At 42.4% G+C, this 23196-nt stretch overlaps 1 protein-coding gene and 1 long non-coding RNA gene across 2 annotated transcripts; one reads left to right on the top strand and one right to left on the bottom strand.

The window, feature by feature from the left end:
- Nucleotides 1-50: 50 nt before the first annotated feature.
- Nucleotides 51-8467, top strand: LOC125447230 (uncharacterized). Its single transcript, XR_007246522.1, has 3 exons — nucleotides 51-292; nucleotides 3754-3799; nucleotides 7450-8467. It is a non-coding gene; the product is annotated as an uncharacterized LOC125447230 (long non-coding RNA).
- Nucleotides 4239-22875, bottom strand: hspbp1 (HSPA (heat shock 70kDa) binding protein, cytoplasmic cochaperone 1). The gene is made up of 8 exons (XM_048521473.2): nucleotides 22719-22875; nucleotides 18423-18565; nucleotides 17430-17616; nucleotides 16981-17205; nucleotides 14595-14750; nucleotides 11496-11592; nucleotides 7426-7537; nucleotides 4239-5647 (listed from the first exon to the last, which is right to left on the bottom strand). The coding sequence occupies exons 2-8, from the start codon at nucleotides 18546-18548 to the stop codon at nucleotides 5573-5575; spliced, it is 978 nt and encodes a 325-aa protein (XP_048377430.1). The 5' UTR covers nucleotides 18549-18565; nucleotides 22719-22875; the 3' UTR covers nucleotides 4239-5572.
- Between the last annotated feature and the right edge of the window lie 321 nt (nucleotides 22876-23196).

Here is a 23196-nt window from a genome sequence, read left to right as displayed (position 1 = left end):
GAAAGGAAGGCTGACCATCTTACAGCCTCTGCACCCTCCTTAGCACCGGATCATGGCCTCTCCCTGGGAGACCCTGTGCCCAGATCAACCTGTTCGTTGGGGGAGAGAAACTGAACGGTCGCTGGACCCGACACGTTAACTGCTCTTTTTTCTATAAAAACAAAAACCCCCTTATGCCCACGGATGGTGCAGTTTCTGTCGCAGCTCTTCTAGTGAGGGCGGTAGTGCCCCTACCTCTGGGCCAGGAGCCCCGGGCTCAACGATCCCCAGCCCCACAGGTTGATCAGGCAAAGTAAGTTGTCGTGGCAGCGTGCCCCTAACTGTGGGCCGGCGGCTTCTCTTTTAAACCACCGTGTTCACGCACGTTACTGAAAAACTGGAGAGCACTTCGGTCTCTTCGCTCAGAGGAAGGGACATTGTCACCGCACCAGATATTCTTCTTGTCAGAAACTGCTGGAGAAACTCAGTCGGTCTGGCAGCATCTGTTCGACTGACAGCGGTGACTGGACCTGAAATGTTAACCCTGCTTTCTCACAAGAGAGGCTGCCAGACCTGCTGAGTTTGTTCAGCAGTTTCTGATAAGAAGAATATCTGGTGGGGTGATAGTGTCCCTACCTCTGAGCGAAGAGACCTAAGTGCTCCTGAGATGCTGCTTGGCCTGCTGTGTTCATCCAGCCTCACATTTTATTATCTTGGAATCTCCAGCATCTGCAGTTCCCATTATCTCAGACCTAAGTGCTCTCCAGTTTTGTAGTATCTTGTGTAAACAGTGGTTTAAAATAGAAGCTGGGTTCTGGCAGGGACTTGTGACACAACGGCAGTGACCCCATCTCGGGGGCAGAAGGCCTGGTTTCAACTTCGACGTTTTCTAGAGATGATAAATAATATCCCTGAGCAGGTTGATTGGACTTTTTTTAGTCAATCTGCTCGAGGATATTATGACACACCACTGGAGAATGTTAGCCTTGCTCACTACACTGTGCCTCAAGCTCCATTTGAATTATACGTATATTACAGGGGTATCCTGGAGGCCACTCAAGCCTGGCTAGCTCAGTTTGTCAGGTGAGACTCCCTCAATCACAGGGGCATAGGTCCCTGTGCCATTGTTTTGAGGGTCTTGTGGTGCATTGTAAGTATCCTTGCCTCTAACCCAAAAAAGCCATGTTCAAGTCCCACCTACCCCAGACATGTGTCCTGACATATATGAACAGCTTGATTAAATAGATCTATGCATGCAACTCTGTGCAACATGCAGTGCAGAGAAAAGTTGAATCCGACTGCACTTGTAGCAATATTTACTTAGATATGCTATTCTGGCAATTATATGCAATGACACAACATATATAGTAAATATTAAGAACATTGTAGCTGTATTGAGACACCTCAGAGTGATATTTTCAGTGTTGAGAAAAGTTGAATTTTAATTCACTTAACACATTTTCAATTCGAAATGTTTGCCATCGGAATAAATGCCTAACATGCCCCTGCGTTACGGTTACAATTGTATTGAGGAATACAAGAGTGGGAAATGCTATTGGGACCACTGTTCAAAACACACTGATAGTGGGTGGGGGACATCTGGCAAATCCATCCCTAAACATCAACTAGAGACCTCTCTTGGACAAATTAATTAAAGTCACCCTCGTAAATAGAATCAAAGGAAATAGTGAGAAACTACTCCAATCACAGGCTTGTTCTCTCCTATGCTTGCATGGATTACTATAATGGAGAAATGCCAGGTTGCTACTTTAATGAATTGTGTCAAGTGTATAATTTAATATTGAACAACTTTAATTTACAAACTTTTACATTTAAGTGCTGTATCTCAAAACTTACATAGAGTTACTTGAGGTGCAGTGGCTGTGTCAGGGAAAAACACGCAACAGTTTAGCTGTTATCCCACCAATGAAAAGTGTTTTGGGTGATGGCTTATTATAAGTATCTGTATATCAGTATTTTTGTTACCACATTGCTTTTGCCTGTGTGTTATATCAATTTACGTAGTGGTATTTCAGAAATGATGCTTTCCTTGTAGTTTCAAATCTAACGGAGCAGTGATAATTATTGGGGATACAGATGTTTTCTTCTAATTCTACTTCTGAGAGAGCCCAAATCCCCCTTATATCAACACAAAAATGGAAGGTATTGTTACCAAGTGATTGCGTCACCTAATGAAGGAGTTAGTGAGACAAAAGCAGAGACATTCTGAGCTCTAGTATGATGACAGTTGAATTTTACTGTATTTCCTGTAATTTTGTAGTTAAATCTTTTGGAACATATATAACAGACAGTCTCATTGGGCAGTGGGTAACGTCTCTACTTCAGAGACAGAGCTCGGCCTTCAAGTCCCACTCCAGGTCTTCAGAGATAATGGAAACTGCAGATGCTGGAGAATCCAGGTCTTGATGGTTAATGGTCACATAGGTTGCGTTGATATGTTGACCCAACGTGTGTGGCAAGAGAAATAGCATAGGGCAGTTGTATGGTTCGGAGGGGGGAAGGTGTTGTGATCCCATGGGATATTGACAAAAGCTCGGAAGTGGAAGAGGGTAGATGCCATTACCTTGGGCAAAATCAATCCTTGACCTGGATGCATCACATATAGCCATATCAGGACAATGCACAAGAATATCTTGAGTTATAGTGCCTGATTGCACCAATTCGTTGAGAAGTGGATTCTGATTTGTAGATGTATTGCCATCAATAATGCAGCAATTAATGATCAGAAAGGTCATGTTAATGCCACCTTCGGAATAACTGTTATCCTGCTCAGATCACTTCTTGCTCAATATTGCATAACCGCATGAAAGACCCTAAGACAGTCAATCTTGGTCTATCTCAGATTACTGAGGTGCGGCAAGATATCTGAAAGGTTTCAGCAAAAAGATGAACCTCAGTGTTTCATTCTGCTATGTAGTAGGAACATGAGTGGTGCTAGCCACTTACAGGCTGTTGCCATAAAGCCAAAAGAAACTCAGTCCATCACCCGAATGAGAAACATGGTATATGATTTCCAGTGCTGGTGTGATATCAGGTATGTAAGCCCTACATCCCACACACTGGTAAGTTGTACCAAACATATTCCTTGAGCTGTTTACAACAAACAATGTACTGAATACAATCAACCAGTCTACACTTGCAAAACATTCAATGATTCTGTAATTGTTGGAGACAATGGACCGCCTTTCAGCAGCTTTGGTGGCTGTTTTCATTGGTAGCGGTGTAGGTGTCCTGTGGCAGCTTCAGCAGTCTCCGATTCAATGCAGCATTTTCTTTGGCAGGGTGGTGGGTCCAGCTCAGGCTTCCAAGGCAGGTAGGGGTCATGCCCTCAAGCTCAGAAATGGGTTAAGTGAACTTTTGTCTTTTTCTTAATGTTTCTTCTTTATGGTATTATCATGGAAGGACTCTCATTTCTGAACTTTTCATTTCTTTATTTTTCTAATATATTACTATGATTTTGCACTTTTGAAGATCTGTAATGCTGGACTTTATTTGTTTATTTTTCTAATTTTTTCCCCCAAAGAATTCGTATTCAAAAATCCACCTAGGTACCGAAGATGGGGCCCGAAGCAGTGCCGTATAAACTTTTCACTGTACTCATTGGAATACATGTGACAATAAAACTAATTCAACTGAATTGTTGGAGATTGCAGAGAACGCGAAGAATTATGCTGATTAAGTTCAGATTGTCAGTTGATCTGTGTGTGTACTGGAAGCTACGTATCTTAATACACACAATTCTGTTCTTTGCAGAAAGAAAGTACACATACATGCAATGCACCTGTTCCAACTCAACAAAGTAAGTAATAGGCATTGCCTAGTTAACTGATTTGTCATTAATCTGATCGGTTAAAAACTGAAACAAAACCTGGCGATTAACTGTCAAACACTGTCATGGCAATTTTACCAAAGTCCATTGTCAACCAACCAATCAACACTTCTCTCAAATAGTACAAATGCTGGATTTCACACTGAATTGGTATTCTTGCAAATGGTCCTGAATAGTAGAGGACACAAAGCTTCCACAAAATTTGTCTCTTTTCGGTGTTAAGTTTTACTTAGTTAGACACGCAAGCTGTCATTTACTGGTGACTATCTATTGAACAGTGAGACTAATATTATGTCAGACACTGAGCCATTTTGCAGAGATAGGCGAAGATTAGGCTTTCAAAAAAAAATACAGACAGAAGATTGTGTCAATTTGATGACTGGCAGACACAAAGAAAATGCAAATTGGAATGTATTCAAAAACTATATTTCTTTTCCACAGAAACTGAATCTCAAAGTTTATGCAGAGAAACAAAATAAAGACTTAAAATTATGCCAGGTTATTACAGTCATATCTTTGCTTCAGTTTTTAAATCATTCTAAATTCAGAAGCAATGTTGATGTGTGGAGTGATCAGTAACACAATGGGTATTGTGCACCTTCCAGGATTGGTACTGAGGCTACCTGACAGCCAGAGAAACACAAGGGTCCCCTCCCTGCACAGCTGCAGCTAATCCTTCGAGCCGCAGGTTCAGGGTCAACCCATGGCCAAGGCAGAGCAGGTCAGCAAGCCTTGTGGTTAGCAGCACTCAAATGAGTCACAACCCTGCTGATATACAGCACACACTTCTTACTTAATGTTTCCAGTTTTCCAGACTAAGATAACAATTTAAAGTGCTTGCACTAGATGACAGGGTTTAAAAAAAAACCCTCCCAACTTAAAATTCAACTTATTTTTTCAGTTGAATTGCTACAGTGAGCACTTCAAATTATAGACCAGTGCGTAGGGAAAGGTGTCCAAAGATCAGAGACAAGGGTAATGTTCTCAGCAGCTTCACCAGTTTGCAGTCACTTGTCCGGGTTTACACGTCCCAGCAGCAGTCATAGGATTGATTCTCCAGGAGCACAGACAGACAGGCACTCAGAAATAAACTGTGCATTCCTTGGGATGGCTGCAGGAAAGCTGCCCGGGCAGGGGTTAGAAAAAGAGGGATAACTGATTCCTGCAAATTTCAACAATGTACCTACCATTAAATCAACTTATTCAGAGTTTGTATCACGTATCTCTGGGACTTTAACCCAGGCCTCCTGGTCCATGAGTAGGGACACTACCACAACAGGGGCACTTGGTACTAATGGGTCAGGAAGTCTACAGAAAATAACTGACAGAGTCTCTACCAGCTGTCTGTCGCAGCTTAATACCTGAAGTAAAACGATTGCACCAAAAGATTTTAAACAGCAAGTAGTACCGGTCACAACTTGCTGACTGTATTTATCCGACAGTTGATGAAAGGAGAATGAGGGGCTACGAAAATAAATTGACGCCAAACAGGGATCCAGTACAAAGGGTAACCGAGAAAAGCTCCTTATAGGCGCTTTCTACATTTCTACCTGGAACCCACTTAAAAGATCAAATGAATGTTTTTTTAAACAGTCTACTTTTTTAAATAGGTGTAATATATAGGCTGATTTGAAACACACTCGGCTTCGGTGTCTTTGCAGATCCCAATGGTAGGAAGCCGTTTGAAAAATCAAAGAACTTTTCTCTGATATTGCAGCATCAATAGGAAAAAGTTGTAGCACATCACCGATCCATCCCATGCTCCTCTGGCTGGCTGAAGCAAGTTCGGAGGAGTTGCTCACAGAACTCCAACTCTTCCTGTTGAAAGATTAAAATCAGACATATTACATTCTTTCGGCATCTCTGCTAATCTCAGTCTATTTATACGTCGCATTATTTTATCACATTGCCCCTCAAACTCCAGTTTAAAAAAAGTCCCAGCCTATTCAGCCTTCCTTTGTAACTCAAAACTTTCCATATCAGGTAACATCCTAGTAAATTGGTTCTGAACCCTTTCCCACTTGATAATATCCCTCCTGTAACTGAACGACCAGAACTGGGCACAGTACTCAAAAACAGGCCTCACCAATGTCTTGTACAACCTCAACATGACGTCCCAACTCCTCTAGTCAAAGGACTGAACAACGAAGGCAAGCGTGCCAAATGCCTTTTTAACCACCCTGAGTGTATGTCACACAAACTTCAAAGAATTATGTACCTGTGCCCCTGGGTACCTCTGTTCTACCACACTACCCAAGGCCCTACCATTAATTGTATAAGCTCTGCCCTTGCTTGTTGTACCAAAATGCGATACCTCGTATTATCCAGATTAAACTCCATCTGTCATTGTTCAGCCCATTCACCCATTTGATCAATATCTCTCTGTAATCTTAGAAAACCTTCTTCACTGACTTTCCAGTAAGAACAAATATTCCACATTGCAGAAACAATATAGAAGCAGGGGAAGTGCAAAAGGTTTGAACATATGACAGCAGCACTGAGAGGTTACAAGTATCGGGTAAGCCTAAACACGTTGGGGCTCTTCCCTATAAATGAGATGGCTGAGTGGGGAGTCTGGGAGAGGCCCTTAAGAATGCAGAGGGGTTGGGAGAGCTGGACATAAAGATGTTTTCAGATGCAGAAGTCTTAGTGGCCATAAATGCACAATTCTAATAAAAGCAACAAAGAATTCACCAGGAACCTCTGCACTCAACGGTTGTGTGGAAATTGTTGCTATTGCTTAGGTGACACACAACAGAAAAGAATAGAAGGGAGAGAGAAGGCTCATTTGGATCCTCATGATAGATTACGACATAGTGGTACTGTCAGTGGCCTAGTAATCTGGGGTCATGATTTCACTCCAGCACGGGGTAGAACTTGAATTCAATTTTTAAAAGATAATTGTGGAATATTTAAATAAAAGTAGTCTCAGTGATTACCAACGATCAACAATGGTGAAACTGACAATTATGATCAAGTGTCATAAAAAATCCCTTTTACTAATTTTAAAGAAGGAATCTGCCATCCTTACCTGGTCTGGTCTACATGTGACTCCAGACCCAAAGCAATGTAGTTGATTCTAAACTGACCTCTACAATGAACAAGCAAGTCGCTCAGCTGAAGGGCAACTAGGGAGATTAAACAAATTCATTCATGGGATGAGGGCATCGCTGGCTAGGCCAGCATTTATTGCCCATCCTTAATTGCCCAGAGGGCAGTTGAGATGGCAGATTTCCTTCCTTACCCAGTCTGACCGACATACGACTCCAGACCGAGATGCGTGTTTCCAACAATCAACAATGGATTCATTGTTAGATGATTAGTTCCAGATTTTTATTGAGTTCAAGTTCTACCATCTCCCATGGCAAGATTTGAACACGGATCCCCAGAACATTACCCGGGTCTCTGGATTAACAGTCCATTCAACAAATGCTGACCTGCCCAACAATGCATATGACTTCTTTAAAAATAAAGCACAAACCAATTCAGCTGAATGGCCTGTAGGATAACAATGAGCAATAGCAATGCTAACAATAATACAATAACAATTAGCTTGGATTTCTAATGTCAGGCCACATTTAAAACCTCCTGCGCACCTGAAATTCTTCTTGATCTTTCAGCATCCGTGATCTTTCAATCAAAATTTCCTCCAGACCCAACTCCAGCTCTTGACACTGCCTCACGCCACGAGGAAAATCCGTCACAAGGCTGCAGAGGACCAAAAACACTCACACAGTGATTCAAGCAGAGAAACCTGATCAGGGTCTGTCACGTGCAAGAACAACACCCCCACCACTACCTCCCCCCACCCCCTAATCCCCACTCCCACAAGAGGGAAGATACAACAGAAAACAGACTTCTGCATTTTTTTTTCTAAATAACTGGTCCTATGCACCACAATAAAGAGTACATAATGGGCTTACGACCAGAGCATCTTGGAATACTGCAAATTCTCATTAGAAAAACCATCAGTTCAAAGCAGACAAGCCAGCTCTGCCACTGCCTGTTATTTAATTCACACACTTCTTTACCAATATGTATTTTGGATTGTGAATCAAAATGGGAAAAGACCACTTTAAGCCAAGAACTCACTGAGCATTGTATTCACACTATACGTCATTCATGCATTATGACATGTAGATCCCTCTGCAATCTCTTCACCATTTAAGAAATATCCTTTTCTTAATTCTGCTGCCAAAATGGACAATTTTATATTATCCCCACATATTCCCGTTTGCCACATCTTTGCCCTTAGCTTACTGATATTCCTCTGAAGTCTTCTGTTGCTCTCTTCACAAACTTTTCTACCTGTCCTTGTGTCATCAGTAAATTTAGCAACTATACCTTCAGTCCATTCATCCAAGTAATTTATACAGGTTGTAAAGAGGAGGACCTAGTACTGATTCCTGCGGAACACCATGCATTACACCTTGCCGACCAGAAAATTACCTATTTAATCCTATTCTGTTTCCTGTTAGCAGCCAATCTTTTACACATTCCAAATATACTATCCTCTACACTTTTAAGATTTTAATTACTGCAATAACCTTTAGTGTAGCAAATTATTTGATGTCTTCTGGAAATCTAAGTACAGTAGATCCACCAATTCCTCTTTATTCAGTTGTTATATATACACATTATATCCTCAGACACATCTTTAATAGCTTTAACACCTTGGTTTAACATCAGTTAACAACAAGTGGTCTGTGGTTTTCCGCTTTCTGCCTCCTTACCTTTTTCAATAAAGGAGCTCCATTCTCTACTTGCCAATTTAATGGAACCTTCCCCAAATCTAGAGAATTTTGGAAAATGAAAACTAATATTATCACCTATCTTGCTATATACTTGTTGACCTCAGGATGAAGTTCATCAGGACCTGGCAACTCTGCAGTCTGCGGCTCCAATAATTTGCTCAGTACCACTTTCCCAGTGATTGAGAGTTCCTCTTCCCCCTTCCACTTCCAAGTCACAGCTTCTTCTATCATATTACTTGTACCCTGCACAGTGAAGGCTGATACAACATATGTTTAATTCATCTGCCACCTCGTTACTTTCTCTTATTAACTCTACAGCCATACTTCCTACAGGATCAATGCTCACTTTGTTACCTCTTTTCTCTTTAAATATTTAGAGAAATTCTTCTAGCTTTTTCTCATACTTCAACTGTTTCTTTTTAAAATTGTTTTAGACATTGTTTTATTTCCAATATTTTAATCTACTTCAATTTCACCCTATCATCTATTTTTATGCTTTTCCTTAAAGTTTAAAACTGTCTTTAGCTTTTGTTAGTTAACTAGAGATTGTGGGCCTTCACCCTGCAATAAATATAAATAAATATTCCAAAGTATTTCTCCTGAGTCTGAACTGCATCTTTATTCACCTATCCTCTTTTCTAATTTACCAGCTAGCTCTGCTTCTTTGTGCTTGTAACTGCTCTTCTTTAAGCTTAAAATATCAATTTGGAACCACTCGTTCCTCGCTCAAACTGAAGGTAAATTTCAAAGGTGAGCACTTCCTTTCTCCATTTGTACTTTCAACATTCCAACTCAAAGAATAATGACAACTTTGTGAACAATGACTCAATGTATCAAGTTCATGCCAGCTCACTGGGGAGCAATTCCATTCTATCCATGTAGCCCTGCAAATTTATTTTGCCCATTACCTTCTGAAATTATTATTGTTTCCATTTCCACCACATTATGGGCCACATGTACCAGGCCATTAAATATTTGCTGTGTCAGGCTAGTTCTTTTCAAACTCCACCTTGCATCCTTGTCCAAACCCTTAAAGCTGTGTCTCTCAGTCCTTCTATGATCAGCCAACTAGAACTTGAGTCATACAGATGTACAGCACAAAAACAGACCGTTTGGTCCAGCTCATGCTTGCCAATCAGATATCCTAACTTCATCTAGTCCCATGTGCCAGCATTTGGCTCATATTCCTTTAAACCCTTCCTATTCACGTACCATTCAGATTCCTTTTAAACGCTGTAATTGTACCCGCCTACACAACTTCCTCTGGTAGCTCGTTCCATACATGCACCACCCTCTGTGAAAACATTGCCCCTTGGGTCCCTTCTAAATCTTTCTCCTCTCACCTAAAACTTATGTCCTCTGGTTTTGGACTCCACTACTTTGAGGAAAAGGCCTTGGCAGTTCACCCTATCTATGGCCCTCATGATTTTAAAATCTTCTATAAAAGGTCACCTCTCAGCCTTCAATCCTTGAAGGAAAATAGTCCCAGACTATTCAGCCTCTACCTACAGCTCAAACCCTGCTAATATCCTTGTAAATCTTTTCTGAACTCTTTCAAGTTTCACACCATCCTTCCTACAGCAGGCAGACCAGAACTGAACAGTATTCCAAAGATGGCCTCACCCAAGTCCTGTACAGCCACATGACCTCCCAACTCCTATATTCAATGCACTGACCAATTCAGGAAAGCATATCAAATGCCTTCTTCCCTATTCTGTCTACCTGCGACTACTTTCAAGGAACAATAAACCTGCACTCCAAGGTTTCTTTGTTCAGCAACACTCCCCAGAATCTTACTATTAAGTATAAAAGTCCTGCTCTGATTTGCCTTACCAAAATACGGCACCTCACATTTATCTAAATTGACCTTCACCTGCCACTCCTTGGCCTACCTGGCCATCTGATCAAGGTCTCATTGTTCTCTGAGGAAACCTACTTGGCTGTTTACTATGTCACCAATTGTCCACTACCACCTTCTGTCTCCTAGCTTCGAGCCAATTCTGTATCCAAATGGCTAGTTCTCCCTGCATTCTGTGTGATTTAACCTTGCTAACCAGTCTGCCATGTGGACTAATGGTGGGTCCCTTAGTGAAGTCCATATGGATCATATCCACTGCTCTTCCTTCATCAATCTTCTTTGCTACCTCTTCAAAAAACTCAATTAAGTTAGTGAGACATGATTTCCCAAACACAATGTCTCATTGCCTATCCCTAATCTGTCCCTGACTTTTCAAATACACGTAAATCCTGTACCTCAGGATCCCCTCAAACAACATGTCAACCACTGATGCGTGGCTCACTGGTCTATAGTTCCATTTTCCTCTTTTTGTTAAAAAAAAAGTGGCACCACACTTGCCAACCCCCAGACTTCTGAAACCTCACCTCTAGCTATCAATGATACAAATATCTCAGTAAGGGGCCCACCAAAGTTCTAGGGTACACCTGATTAGGTCCCTTATTCACCTTTATGTGTTTTAGGACGTCCAGCACCATCTCCTCTGAAATATGGATATTTTTCAAGATGTTACTACTTATTTCCCCATGTTCCCTAGATTCCATTTCCTTTTGTCATTTTTCTGTAAACTTGTAACAATCTTGCACAGCTTTATCAAATCTCCCCAAATATGCCCTCAAACAGATTTGCTCCACCCTCAAACTTCAATAAGTTAGCTCCCAGTTGAACTCATTTGTCTCCAGCTAGTGAAAGGAAGCACAGCAGGAAGTGCATGGATGGTGAACCTGAGCAGGATCCAGCTCAGCTATAAACTCTCAATGGTTAAACAGTCCACCAATGATCACTCAGAGGAATAGGTGTACAAATGATTAATTGCAAGGACAGTAAAAAGGAGGGGCAAAAGTAAAAACAGGCAGTGATGAGATAGTGGGAGGGAAAGAAGATTTATCTCACTCACCTGCAAAGTGCACCCAGAACATGCTCATGAAAGGAATCATGTTCTGTCTGTATAAGTGCCACTAATTGCTGTACCATCCCCATTGAGCACAGAACATCTGTAGAAAGGGAAAATGCAATCTTATAATCCAACGGATTTGTGGCTAAATGATTTCAATGCCCTCGCAGCACTTTTATTAAGAAATATTTCTGTTGGTCTATTTTAAATTATGCATCAAGGACCGGCAAATTACCGATACTGGATGAAGCAGGGTTGAGACCTCACACATTGCGTTCATGTAGTCTAGCTCTCTCAACATTACCACATTTCGCAACCCCACCCCTCCCCCTCCCTGGCCCTTGTAAAGCACTGGCTTCTTGCTGGATTGCAGTTTCCTATGTGTCAGTTCTATTCGATTTTGACAATTAAATCCCATCTAAGGTTCGTGGGTTATTCAAACATGACATGGTAAACAAGCCCGATTCTTTCTTTACTGGCCAAAATGTATCTTCAATAAAGGGTTTGAGGATTTTTTGCAGGGGAGGGGGCACAGAGGAAGAGCCGCAGCAGATGAGAGTCATTTCAACACAGAAGCATTTCAGTCAGCGCACACTGGAAATGAGATGTGGAACCTCCTGGTCTGCAAAGCCGAAAACCAACAGGGAGCTACCATTATGAGCATCGTATTAGTGAGGACCTTGTTGAGCTTTACTAGGTCAATGCCTTCAATGGCACACAAGGAATGAAATTACATGCTTTCTGTGCTGCTGTTCAATCCTCACTCAAGAGATGTCGCATATTAATAGGACGAAACCACACCCAGACAGAATCAAACAACCCTGTTCCCAGCTCCCACGCTGGCCCTAAATTCAGCCTCAATACTAAGGCTCTGTACCAACGTTAAAGCTCTGTGTAAACTGTGTGTTAAAGCCTAAACTGCTCTTAAATTTGGTCACATTTTAACAGAACTACAGAGAGGTTGCAAAATAAAATGGTTCTGCTGCAATTCCCATTTCTACCTTCAAAACATTGCCTGTCTCAGGGAGATGGTGGCATAGTGTAGTAATGTCAGTAGATTACTGACGCCGAGGCTCAGGCAATACGGTTTCAAGCGTACCACCGTAGCTGGTGGAATTTAAATTCACTTAGCAAAATCTGTAGTCGGTAATGGTGATCGAGAAATGATCAGCAATTGATCTCAAAAAAAGAAAAGGATTCACCAATGTTCTTTGGAGCAGGAAATCTTCTACCTATTATCTTGTCTGGTTACATTCAACTCCAGGCCAGAGTAATGTGGGTGACTCTTAAATGGCCTTTGAGATGGTTTGAACACTCGGTTCAAGGTCTACTTCCTCAGATGGCGAAGGAAATTCAGCATGTCCACGATGACTCTCTCCAATTTTTCTATTAAATAGATGCACCATTGAAAGCATCTATCCAAATGCATCACAGCATGGTACATCAACTGTTCTGCCCAATACCACAAGTAAGTCGAGTTGTGAATGCAGTGAAGTCCAGTCCAGCACGAAAACCAGCCTTCCTTCCACTGACTCCACCCATACTTGCTGCCACCTCAGGAAAGCAGCAAACATCAAAGACCCTTTCCTCCCTCATTATACTCTCTTTCACCCTCTACAATCGGGCAGAAAATATAGAAGTTTGAAAACATGTAACAACAGGTTTAAGAACCGCTTCAATCAGACTTATGAACAGACCTCTCAAATTTAGAACTGATTTTTCTCTGCAGCTTCTCAGTAGCTGTAACATTATTCTGCATTCTGATCTATTACCCTTTTGCACTTATGCAAGGTTTGATTTGTCTGGTTAGCACACAAAAAAATACTTTTCACTGTATCTCAGTACATATGACAATAATAAATCAAATTAAACAAAAATGAGGCAACATTGTGGGCATTACCAGAATCTCCCACATACTATAAAATTTTTTAAAAATCCACATGATGCTGAAAGTCTCATTTATACTGTTGCTGATTCCAGACGACACTAACACACACCTGGCTGGCCTCCCACATTTAGCCCCCAAAACCTAATGCCACCCAAACCTTTGCTGCCGTGTCCCAACTGGCTTCAAGCCCTGATCATCCAACCCTGCTGTGCACATATTAATCTCCCTGTTAAGCAAAATTCAGATTTTAAAATTTCCATCCTCATTTTAAATCCCACCCTGGCCTCACCCCTCTCACCACCGCAACATCCGCCAGCCCCAACAGACTCTGAATTGTCAGCACTCCTGCAATTCTGGCCTCTCATGCAACCTGACTGTACCATGAGATGCCATGAAATTCTCTCCCTATATGTCTTTTGCCTCTCTTTCCTCCTTTAAGGTGCTCTTCAAATCCCAACCCTTTAAACAAGGGCTCTGACAAAGGGTCACAAGACTCAAAATGTTAGCTGTGTTTCTTTCCACTAATGCTCCCAGTGCCATTCAGTTTCTTTCAGCACCTTCTGTTTTTATTTCAGATTTCCAGCATCCGCAGTTCTTTGTTTTATTTTCTTTTAAATTAGCTAACTGCTCGAATATTTCCTGATGCCGCTTAGCATCACACAGTGCATCATAACACAATGGTGAAACTCCTCATCTTATAATCATAAGGGCGCCATGTGAATACAAGTTGCTGTTGTTACAGTAAGTACAAGCCATGCAGGCGTATGTGCTAACTATAGCGCCCCACAGCCATTTTCAGCTGGAGGTCTCAAACGTAAAACCTAGTCTTTGATGCTTCAGCTGATCCCAAGTTCAAAAACAAGCCTCAACCATAGCAAACCTGATGGATGCTTGAAGACATCAACAAGCCTGCCACATTTGTGCTCACCAACTCTTTCCGTCAAAATGTGTACGTTCATGCAAGAGGGCAGAAACGAACTGAACTATCAAGATCCCCCACGGCTGAACTGCCTGCCAATACTTACTGGGAATAAGGAGCCAATGTGGAACTGCCACCCAGCACGAGTCAGCACTTTCAGCAGAGGAGGGGAGAAAAATGGGGAAGAAAAGTGAAGAAGTAAATTTTAAAACACAATTGCACCAGTATTTCAGACTGGGCCAGGATGACATGGGATCACTCACCTATCTACACTGTAATTAAGGCAAATTCTGACCTTTGTGCTCAGGGTTGCTGATGAGCAGGTTCTGCAACAGAAATGCAGCTTTAACCTTCAACTTCTCAATGCCGCTCTGCATGGCTCTCATCAGCACGGAGAAACCATCGTGGCCAACAAACTCAAGTAAACCAGCCTCCTGCTCACGTACCAAACCTAAAAGAGGTGGGAGAAGAGAGGGTTACATTGACATCTAGGTCAACTTTCCAATCTATGACAAACAACCACTGCTGCTGAAATAACAAAGAAAGCACAGCAGGTATTGAATCAAAAGCACAGTCCACTTTTTCAGCTGTCAGGATTAGGCGATATTTGATGATTACGCGTAGCATAAGCGCAGCATTTTTCTCCCTCCCCAAGAAATCAAACCTGTGTGTTGTACAACACGGGTATACCTTCACCATGTAAACTTCAGCAATCAAGGCGACAGGTCACCAACATCTCAAGGACAAATAGAGATAGCTAAAAAAAAAAATGCTGACCTTGCCAACAATGCCCACATTGTGTGAGACATAAAAACAAAAATTAGAAACAACCATGTGCATTTTCTGCCCAAACTCCCAGTTATATGTATGCCAACCATATGGGTATTGTTGAGAAGAGCACTTGTTGCCCATCCCTAACTGCCCTCAGACCCAGTGGCATGCTAGACAATTGCAGAGGTTAGTTAGGGGGTCAATTACATGCTGTGGATCTGGAGTCACATGTAGATCAGATTAGGTAAAGGATGGCAAGTTTCCTTCTCAAAAGACGTGACTGACCCGGATCTATTTTTATGACAATGACATTAGTTACAGTCACCATCACTGTGGTTAGTTTTCAATTCCCAATTTACTAACCGAATTTAAAGCCCACCAATTGCCGTGAGAATTAACGCTCTGGGGACAGGAGTTCAGTCTGCACCTCTGGCATCAACTGTGCCTTGAGAACCATCAACTCAGTTTTGGTTTGCCTAAAACAGTTAAGTTTCCAGGGCAAAGACATGACTTTTATCAAGCATTGCAAACTGGCACATTCCAAGGTCCAGGACGACACGCTGAGGGACACACTTAAGACAGCTGCCACCAAGGCGCAGTGGGAAACAATCAGTGTCTTAGGTCTTTCTGCCAAACCATAACAAGAATCCCTTAAGATGCAAGACCCCTTACGTGAGTAGAAAATGCCTCTATTCTGTAACTGCAGGAAAACTCTAGAGCAATGTCAAATTCCCATCTTTTTCCTCTCTCTGCAAAGTCTGTTTAAAACTACATGTGTATTGATACCTTTTATGAATAAAGTATACATTTGCAATAAAAAAAATTAGCCTTGCCTCTGGATTATTAGTCCATTGATATTGGCACTGCAACATTGTCTCCTCTTGTGCACATCCCTGCCCTGTGTGACCATATCATCAGCTATTTAGTCCAACGTTCTGATGTTAACTCTAAACCTTGCCTCTATCCTTAAGACAGTAAGAGAGAAATCCATGCCATCAACAAAGTCTTTTCTTGTCATTCTATTCAGTGCATATTTCTTCCTTGGTGATCCTTTCTACAATAAAAGGTCCTACATAAATGCTCGTCATTGACAGTCCCATCTGTTCTAAGACAACTTAAGCCCCTCCCCAACACCCGTCACCGCAGATTCACATGAACAACTCCATGCTATTTTGAAGAGGAACACGGGAATTCTCCTGGTCTTCCTGGTCATTACTCATCCCACAACGCGGTGGCTGCTTTTGTCTGCGTTGATCGGCTCAGGTTTCTAATTGGGTGGGATGTGTCAGCCAGCCCAGAGCCGTAAAATAGACTAGATACACTTTGTCTTACACTCTCTCTTTTAATTTCTTTATTTTTCCTTTAATATGTTGTCGTAGAAGGGCTCTTATTCTGAGCCTTTTATCTCTATTTTTCTAATTTATTACTATGATTTTGTACTTTTGAATGTCTATAATGCTGGACTTTTTACTTATTTTCTAACTTTTTCCCTAAGAATTTACACTCAAGGATCTGTACGTATCGATGTACCTAAGGTGGCACCATTAAGTGGCAGATTGTAAACTTTTCACTGTACTCATATGAGTACATGTGACAGTAAAGCTAACTCCAATTCTGTTCCAGTTCAATCAAAGAAAGAAACAAAATATCTGGTGGCTATCACATTGCTGTTTGTGGTAGTTTGCTGTGCTGCTTTTCTCTCTCCAACCCCCGAATAACCGCAGGGATTTCACTTCAAAGATACTTGATTGTCTGTGGAGCACTTTGGGACTTTCTGAAGTCATGAAAAGAGCTAAATAAATGCAAGTCATTCTTATAGCTATGGAGCCTAATATTACTATAAGAAATAAAGTTACTGGCTACTCCAAAATCTTTCTCAACCACATCCTGGCAAGACTGGCATCACTCACATGATACAGCAAAGAGGGCCTTGATTCGCACCATGTCATTGCTGTCACTGTTCAGAAGATCCAGGAGTTTGGACATGGTGCCCAGGTTCAACACATGCTCCTGGACAAAGGGATTATTCTGGCTACAGGTGCCAATGAGGTGTGCCACTCGCCATCGAAGCTCTGGATCTGGGCATTCCAGGAAGTTCTGGACCACAATTTGCATGCCACCCAGCTTACAGAAATCTAAATAAAGCAAAAAGTGCATTAATATAAACCTCCCTCAGTTGAATACGGGGCTAAAAATATGGAGAATATCAACCATATTCATTCTTCACAATAGGAGCTTCACATATAATGTACTTTGGATATAGTGAGGATGTGAAAGCCATTACACAAATACTAAAACTTTCCGCAGGTCTTTAGAAATTGGAAAATGGCTCCCAGGATTCAAAGGCAGCATCAATTACCTCCTGCATTGTCCAGGTTTTCGCACAGATCTGCTACAGTGTCGAGTGCATTGCTCCTCCTTCCATCCTCGTTCAGGTCATCTTCAGATGTATCACTCAGAATTTGAAGACAATCCTTGATCTGTTTCAGTTCATCCAGTTGTCCATTAAATACATCTGATAGTGCATCCTGCAGCCACTGTCTCCGCTATGGGAGCAAACAGGAAGAGAGACACGCAGAAAAATCAGTGGTTAAATCAGCAGTAACACATACACAGGACAAAAGTCAGGCTCTGCATCATTGGTCAACTTCAGGCATTGAATTAGATGAGCAGTACATAATTGAATATTAATCTGACACTCCCAGTCCGATTGCTCGATTGTACTGTTCTCAGGTGAAGATAAAATTCAGGTGGAAAATATGAAAGTTAGCAAGTTGAAACAAGAGGTGAGCCTGCAAAGCCTATTGCAGGCAGACAACCTTTAAGTTATAGGAGGCAACAACTGTGCAGGTCATGCCAATACTTAATCTTTCTTCCTGCTCTATTAATAGACCTCTAAATTGAATACTGGCACAATGGCTCAGTAGTTAGCACTGCTGCCTCACAGAGCCAGGGACCTTGGTTCAATTCCAGCCTCAGGCTATGGTCATGTCCACATTGCACATGCATTCTTCACAAAGACTTCCTGTCATACTGAAGCTAATTGTTATCCTACAATTTTAATAAGCTTTGGAAACATTGAGTAAAGCATGGTTCAAATGATGGGCTACTTTTCAAAGGTTGACTTGCCATTTCCCTTTACAGATATAGTGCTTGCTTTTACTGCATTTTCAACATGCTCTGTTATATCTTTATTGCTACCCACATCACAACAGCAAACTTGGTAAATGCCAGTGTTCGAGTACCAAGTGAGCTGACCTGCCTAACTTTGTAATGTCTTTTAAACAGTAGGCCATTGGGCAGAGGGTGGTCAGGGAGGTGGGCTAAAAAAAAACAAATAATTCACACGTACTTCTTCTGGCATGGGATGCAATTCAGGAGCTGTATCCCCCACTGAACCAGCCTCCACTGCAAGCCTCAGCAGCCCCTGCAGATTGCTGGGACGTTGCCTGTTTCTCTCCGATCCACCGTCTGCCATTACTAAGAAGCTTCAGTCTGGAAGAAAGGAAAACCAAACAACAACCTTTTAAAGCAAAATAGTACTCAAGTAAATGGGTAAGGCAGACCGAAGTTTGGATTTTGTTTACTTACCCTATTATCTGATTTTGCTTTGCATTCAATTAATCTCCCCTGCCTTCCTTCTGACCCTAGACCTTGTCTTTGGTTCGTTTTCTCTCCTCCAGCCCACTTTTTCTGCCTGTGCTTACCAAAACTGGTTATGCCTCTAATAAAAGTTCATTTGCTTGAACTCATAACTCGGCTTCTCTTTTCACAGATGCTGCCAGGCTGGCTGAGTATTTCCACCATTTTCTGATATTTTATCAAGGGTGCTAGAATTTGGAAATATTTCACTTGTTCTTTCATTCAAGCAGGGAATGTGAGGAAAACACCCCAATTCTTTCCACCACTCCGTTGAGACAGAAGGTACCAGTGTCATCGAAAAGGGGTTTATCCTCTTTATTCTTCACAAGACCTGGTGTTACTAGCAAGGCCAGCATTTATTACCATATCTAACTGCCCTTGAGTAAAAGAATTGCTTGGTTGTTTCAGAGCTAAGAGTCAGCAAAATAGGAAAACAGGATCAGGAGCAGGTGTGGGCTGTTTAGCCTTTTGATCCTGCTGCATATTTTAAATGACCATGGCTCACAAGGTTGTGGTCTCAATTCCACTTTCCTGTCTGCCCTGCATAATCCGCGACTTGCTTGTCCATCTAAAATTTAACTGACTTTGCTTTGAATAAATTCAAAGTCCCAGCCTATACGACCTCTAGGGGAAGGGAGTTCTACATTAATGGCGCTCAGAGAAAAATATTTCTCCTAATCTCAGTCTTAGAAGTGTTGTAGATTCGGGGTCACATCTCAGCCAGATCATGCAAGAGTTCTTTCCCGAAAGGATACTGTTGTACATGAATTGTCTCAGAATTGTTGACTACAGGGAGGCAAGAGCTGTACTGTCATGTGGACACAGTGACTGTAGATAGACCTCGCGGTCTCGTCTGATCTTATTCCTATGCCCAGATATGCAAACATTCAGGCTCACTTCACACGTGCAAGACAAAACACACAGCAGGTCAGTCAGTAAACATGAAGGAGAAAAGCTTTATATGTATCACCTGCATTTGCAACATCACAATCTCCTCATACAAAGAAGTGCCAGGTAATGATCATTAATAAGGAGTCTAACCATCTCCTATTCAATGGCACTCTCATTGCTGTATCCCATGTCGTCAACATTCATACTGCACACCAGTCAAGAGAGGGCAGGGTGATGTGGGGTATTAACCTCTGATCAGAGACTGAATTGGACCAGCCATTCAAATACTGTGGCCACAACAGCAACCCAGCAGCTAAAGATTCAAAGGTAAATAACGCATCTCTCAACTCCTCAAAATCTGTGCACCACCTGGAGTGTGACAGAATACTGTCCACTTTTTTTTGCTGTTGCAAGATGGCAAAGTAGGATGCTCGTCCACTCCACCTGCTCTTCTTTTCTCCTCCTAGTGCTTCTTTTCTTCTTTTTTTTTTGCTTTGACTCCTGGCGTCTGCAAGGAGCGACATTCCCCAGCCTGGCAAACTCCCAGCACTGGCGAGGTAACTTCCTCCTGTATGGGCCCCCTGGCATAGCATGGTGACCTCCTAACATAGGGACCTCGCCGCCTGGCACTGCAATGTTTCGAGCTCATGCAGCATAGCAAACTCCCAGCCTGGCACAGCAGTCTTGTCCTGTGGGGCCTCCTGCTGCGACTTCCCAATGCAGCGTGTCGCCAGCGCAGTGTGGAGCCAGAGCCCAGTGCATACTGGAAGCTAAGTGCCAGTGTGGTCTGCTGTACTGAACTCTTTTCAGTATTATCTAAAATCTTGGCACAGTTTTTTTGTTACAAGGTACTTTTGTATCTAAGTCAGTGCTGTAATTGGCAATGTATAAATTTTTCACTCTCCATGTTGAGTATATGTGACAGAAAGGTCTATTCTATTCTTTCAAACACAAATGCAATTCCAATTACACTTGAAAAGATCATCATCGACCAGATGGTGGTGCCCCATCCACTAGTGTAACCACTCACCTCCTACAAGATGATACAGCTACTCATTTTGGTACCTTCGGCATCACCCACCTAAACCACAATCCCCAGCACCTTGCATGACAAAGGCAGCTGAGGCAAAGGAGCACCACCACCTGCAAGCTCATTTTAAGCCACACACTGTCCTGACTTGGAATCATATCTGCATTCTTTCACTGTGGCTGGTTCAATATCCTGGAATTCCCTTCCCAATACCAAGTGGATTACAGCAATTTAAGGCAGCCGCTCACCAGCACGAACTCAAATGAAATTCAGAATGGGCAATAAGTGATGGCCTTGCCAGCAACACACACATCCTACAAAATATTTTTTTAAAAAATACTATGTGCCTACATTTTGTTTCCACATTTTGACATACGCATAGAATCCTGGCAGTTAAAAATGCATCTTCAAGAGGCAAGACATAACTCAGGGCTACCCAAGCTACAGAAAACATCAAATAAAGATTTGCTCTAATGGAGGAATTGAAATGATTTTAGTAGCTTTTTGGGCCATACGCCTAAGCTAAACAAACTATCAAAGATAATCAAGGAAAATTTTGATGAAAGAGTACAAAATTATAACAAGTAAGGTGGAAAAAGAGGAGCTGTTCTCATCAGCTGATTTTATAAAGATGAAGGGGCACCAATTAAAGGTTTCAGGTAAGCGATGCAAAGTAAATTTGAGAAATAAACTATTTTTTCTGTTTTGAGGGGTAATGATGTGGAACTCACTGCCTATGAGATTGGTGGAAGCACAGACCGTGATTTCACAAGGAAATTTGGCCCACAAGGCAAAAAATACACAACCACTGAGCTTTGTCCCTGTTTTCCCCCAAAGACAGCTGCTCTCTATCGATCCTAATTATTTTTAACATCTTAAACACTTTAAAACAGAACATCCTTCAATTTTAAATGCAAGGCCCCTGTTTCTCAGAATTTGTTCTATTGGTTCTTCCCAGTTCAGTTCCAATTATTCATTCAACATTGAACCTGCCTCTCTGAATCCCTTGTACAAATTCATCATGAGTTTCATCTGTTTTGCCTGGGTCTTTAGCATCTCAAGGGTAGAACCCAACCAGAATATTAGGGTAAAAAAACTATTTCGATTTCAGAAAAAAAGTCATCTGTTCAGACCAACCGCAAACAATTGTTATATAATTTCAAATCAACCTGTTCAGAGATGTTATTACACACTTCTAAAGCAAACGAGTGTTGAACCATGCCTCCTGGTCCACAGGGACACTACGACTATCGCACAAGTGTACATTTCTCAGCCACTTGCTATACACAGCCACTAGGAATGGGACAGCTGCCTAAGAAAGAAAAGTAGCCTCTCAAACCTGCACTGCCATTCAGCAAGATTGTGGATGATATGCCTGTGAGCACAAGGTCCCTTTTCCCGACTTCAGTTTATAGCCTAAAAGCTACAAAAAGCTGTAAAATATATCCCTCCGTGGGGATAAGGAGGAAAATGCTCTTGAAGCCCAGGATCAACTCCCACTCCTCCAGAGGGGTTATATCATGTCTGAACAGATTAAGAATACCTCTCCGTCCTTAGGAAAGACGACTGCCTTATGGACCACCCGTGTTCACATTACATGTATGGCCTCAACAAGGCTTCCAAATGTTACATATCACCCTCCTTGCCAAAACGAAACCCATTCGGATTCAATAAGAACGATCCTCAATGCAGAGACAGCAACGTGCTGCTTTGATGCTCCTGATCAACGAGGTCAGTGTGGAGACGCACTGTGCCTGAAATAACGGACTGCGGACGCTGAGAGCCCGAAACTGGAAAAGCTCAGCAGGGCTGGTGTCATCTGTGGGGAAAGAGACGGAGTTGAGGTTTCGGTCAGAAACCATCCCCAGGGAAAGGGGGGAGGGGTTCGCCGCAGAAATGGCGCTCTGCTCCGCTCCAAAAACCAGGCCCATACTGAGAGGAATCGTTTCCTCACCCACCGTCCCCCCCAAGTCAACAAGACGCCTCGAAATGGTCGCACACCCCACATCCTGCTCTCCCTTAAACCTCCACAGGCTCCCAATCCCGTTTCAATGCACTGTTACCGGACAGGGAGAGGTCACTTACCCCGATCTCCACGACCTCTTGGCCCGGTCACCTTCCCGGCCGTGCAGCCACCTCCTGCCGCTGCCGACCGCACCGAAGCTTCTCCACCTTTCCAGATTCTTCCAGCGCATTCAGCCCATGGGCGCCACCATCTTGCCGGACGTTGCGCCACGGTTGCCTTGTGGCGTCAGGGTGCCGGACGTGACGCCACTGCGGGGCAACTGGCTGCGTGTGTTGCCATCTGAGCGCCGCCATCTTTGAAACCCACCAGCCCCCTCAGGCCTTTATCTCACTGAAGCCAGAGGCAGGGAGGTTCAATGAAACTAAAACGTAAAGCCTTGTTTTCTGTCCACAAATGGTGCCAGAAATGGTGTTTCTTCAACAGTTTCTGTTTTTGTTTCAAATCATCAGTTATTTTTATTATAAACAATAGGGAGACACTGGACTTTGATGCTCCAAATTACAAAGCAATGGAGTTTTTAACAACTCAAATAAAGGC

This window comes from Stegostoma tigrinum, chromosome 38 (genome assembly GCF_030684315.1).
Source record: "Stegostoma tigrinum isolate sSteTig4 chromosome 38, sSteTig4.hap1, whole genome shotgun sequence".
In the NCBI taxonomy this organism is placed as follows: Eukaryota; Metazoa; Chordata; class Chondrichthyes; order Orectolobiformes; family Stegostomatidae; genus Stegostoma; species Stegostoma tigrinum.
Note: the sequence above shows the minus strand (reverse complement) of the source record. Positions and strands in the feature narration are given on the sequence as shown.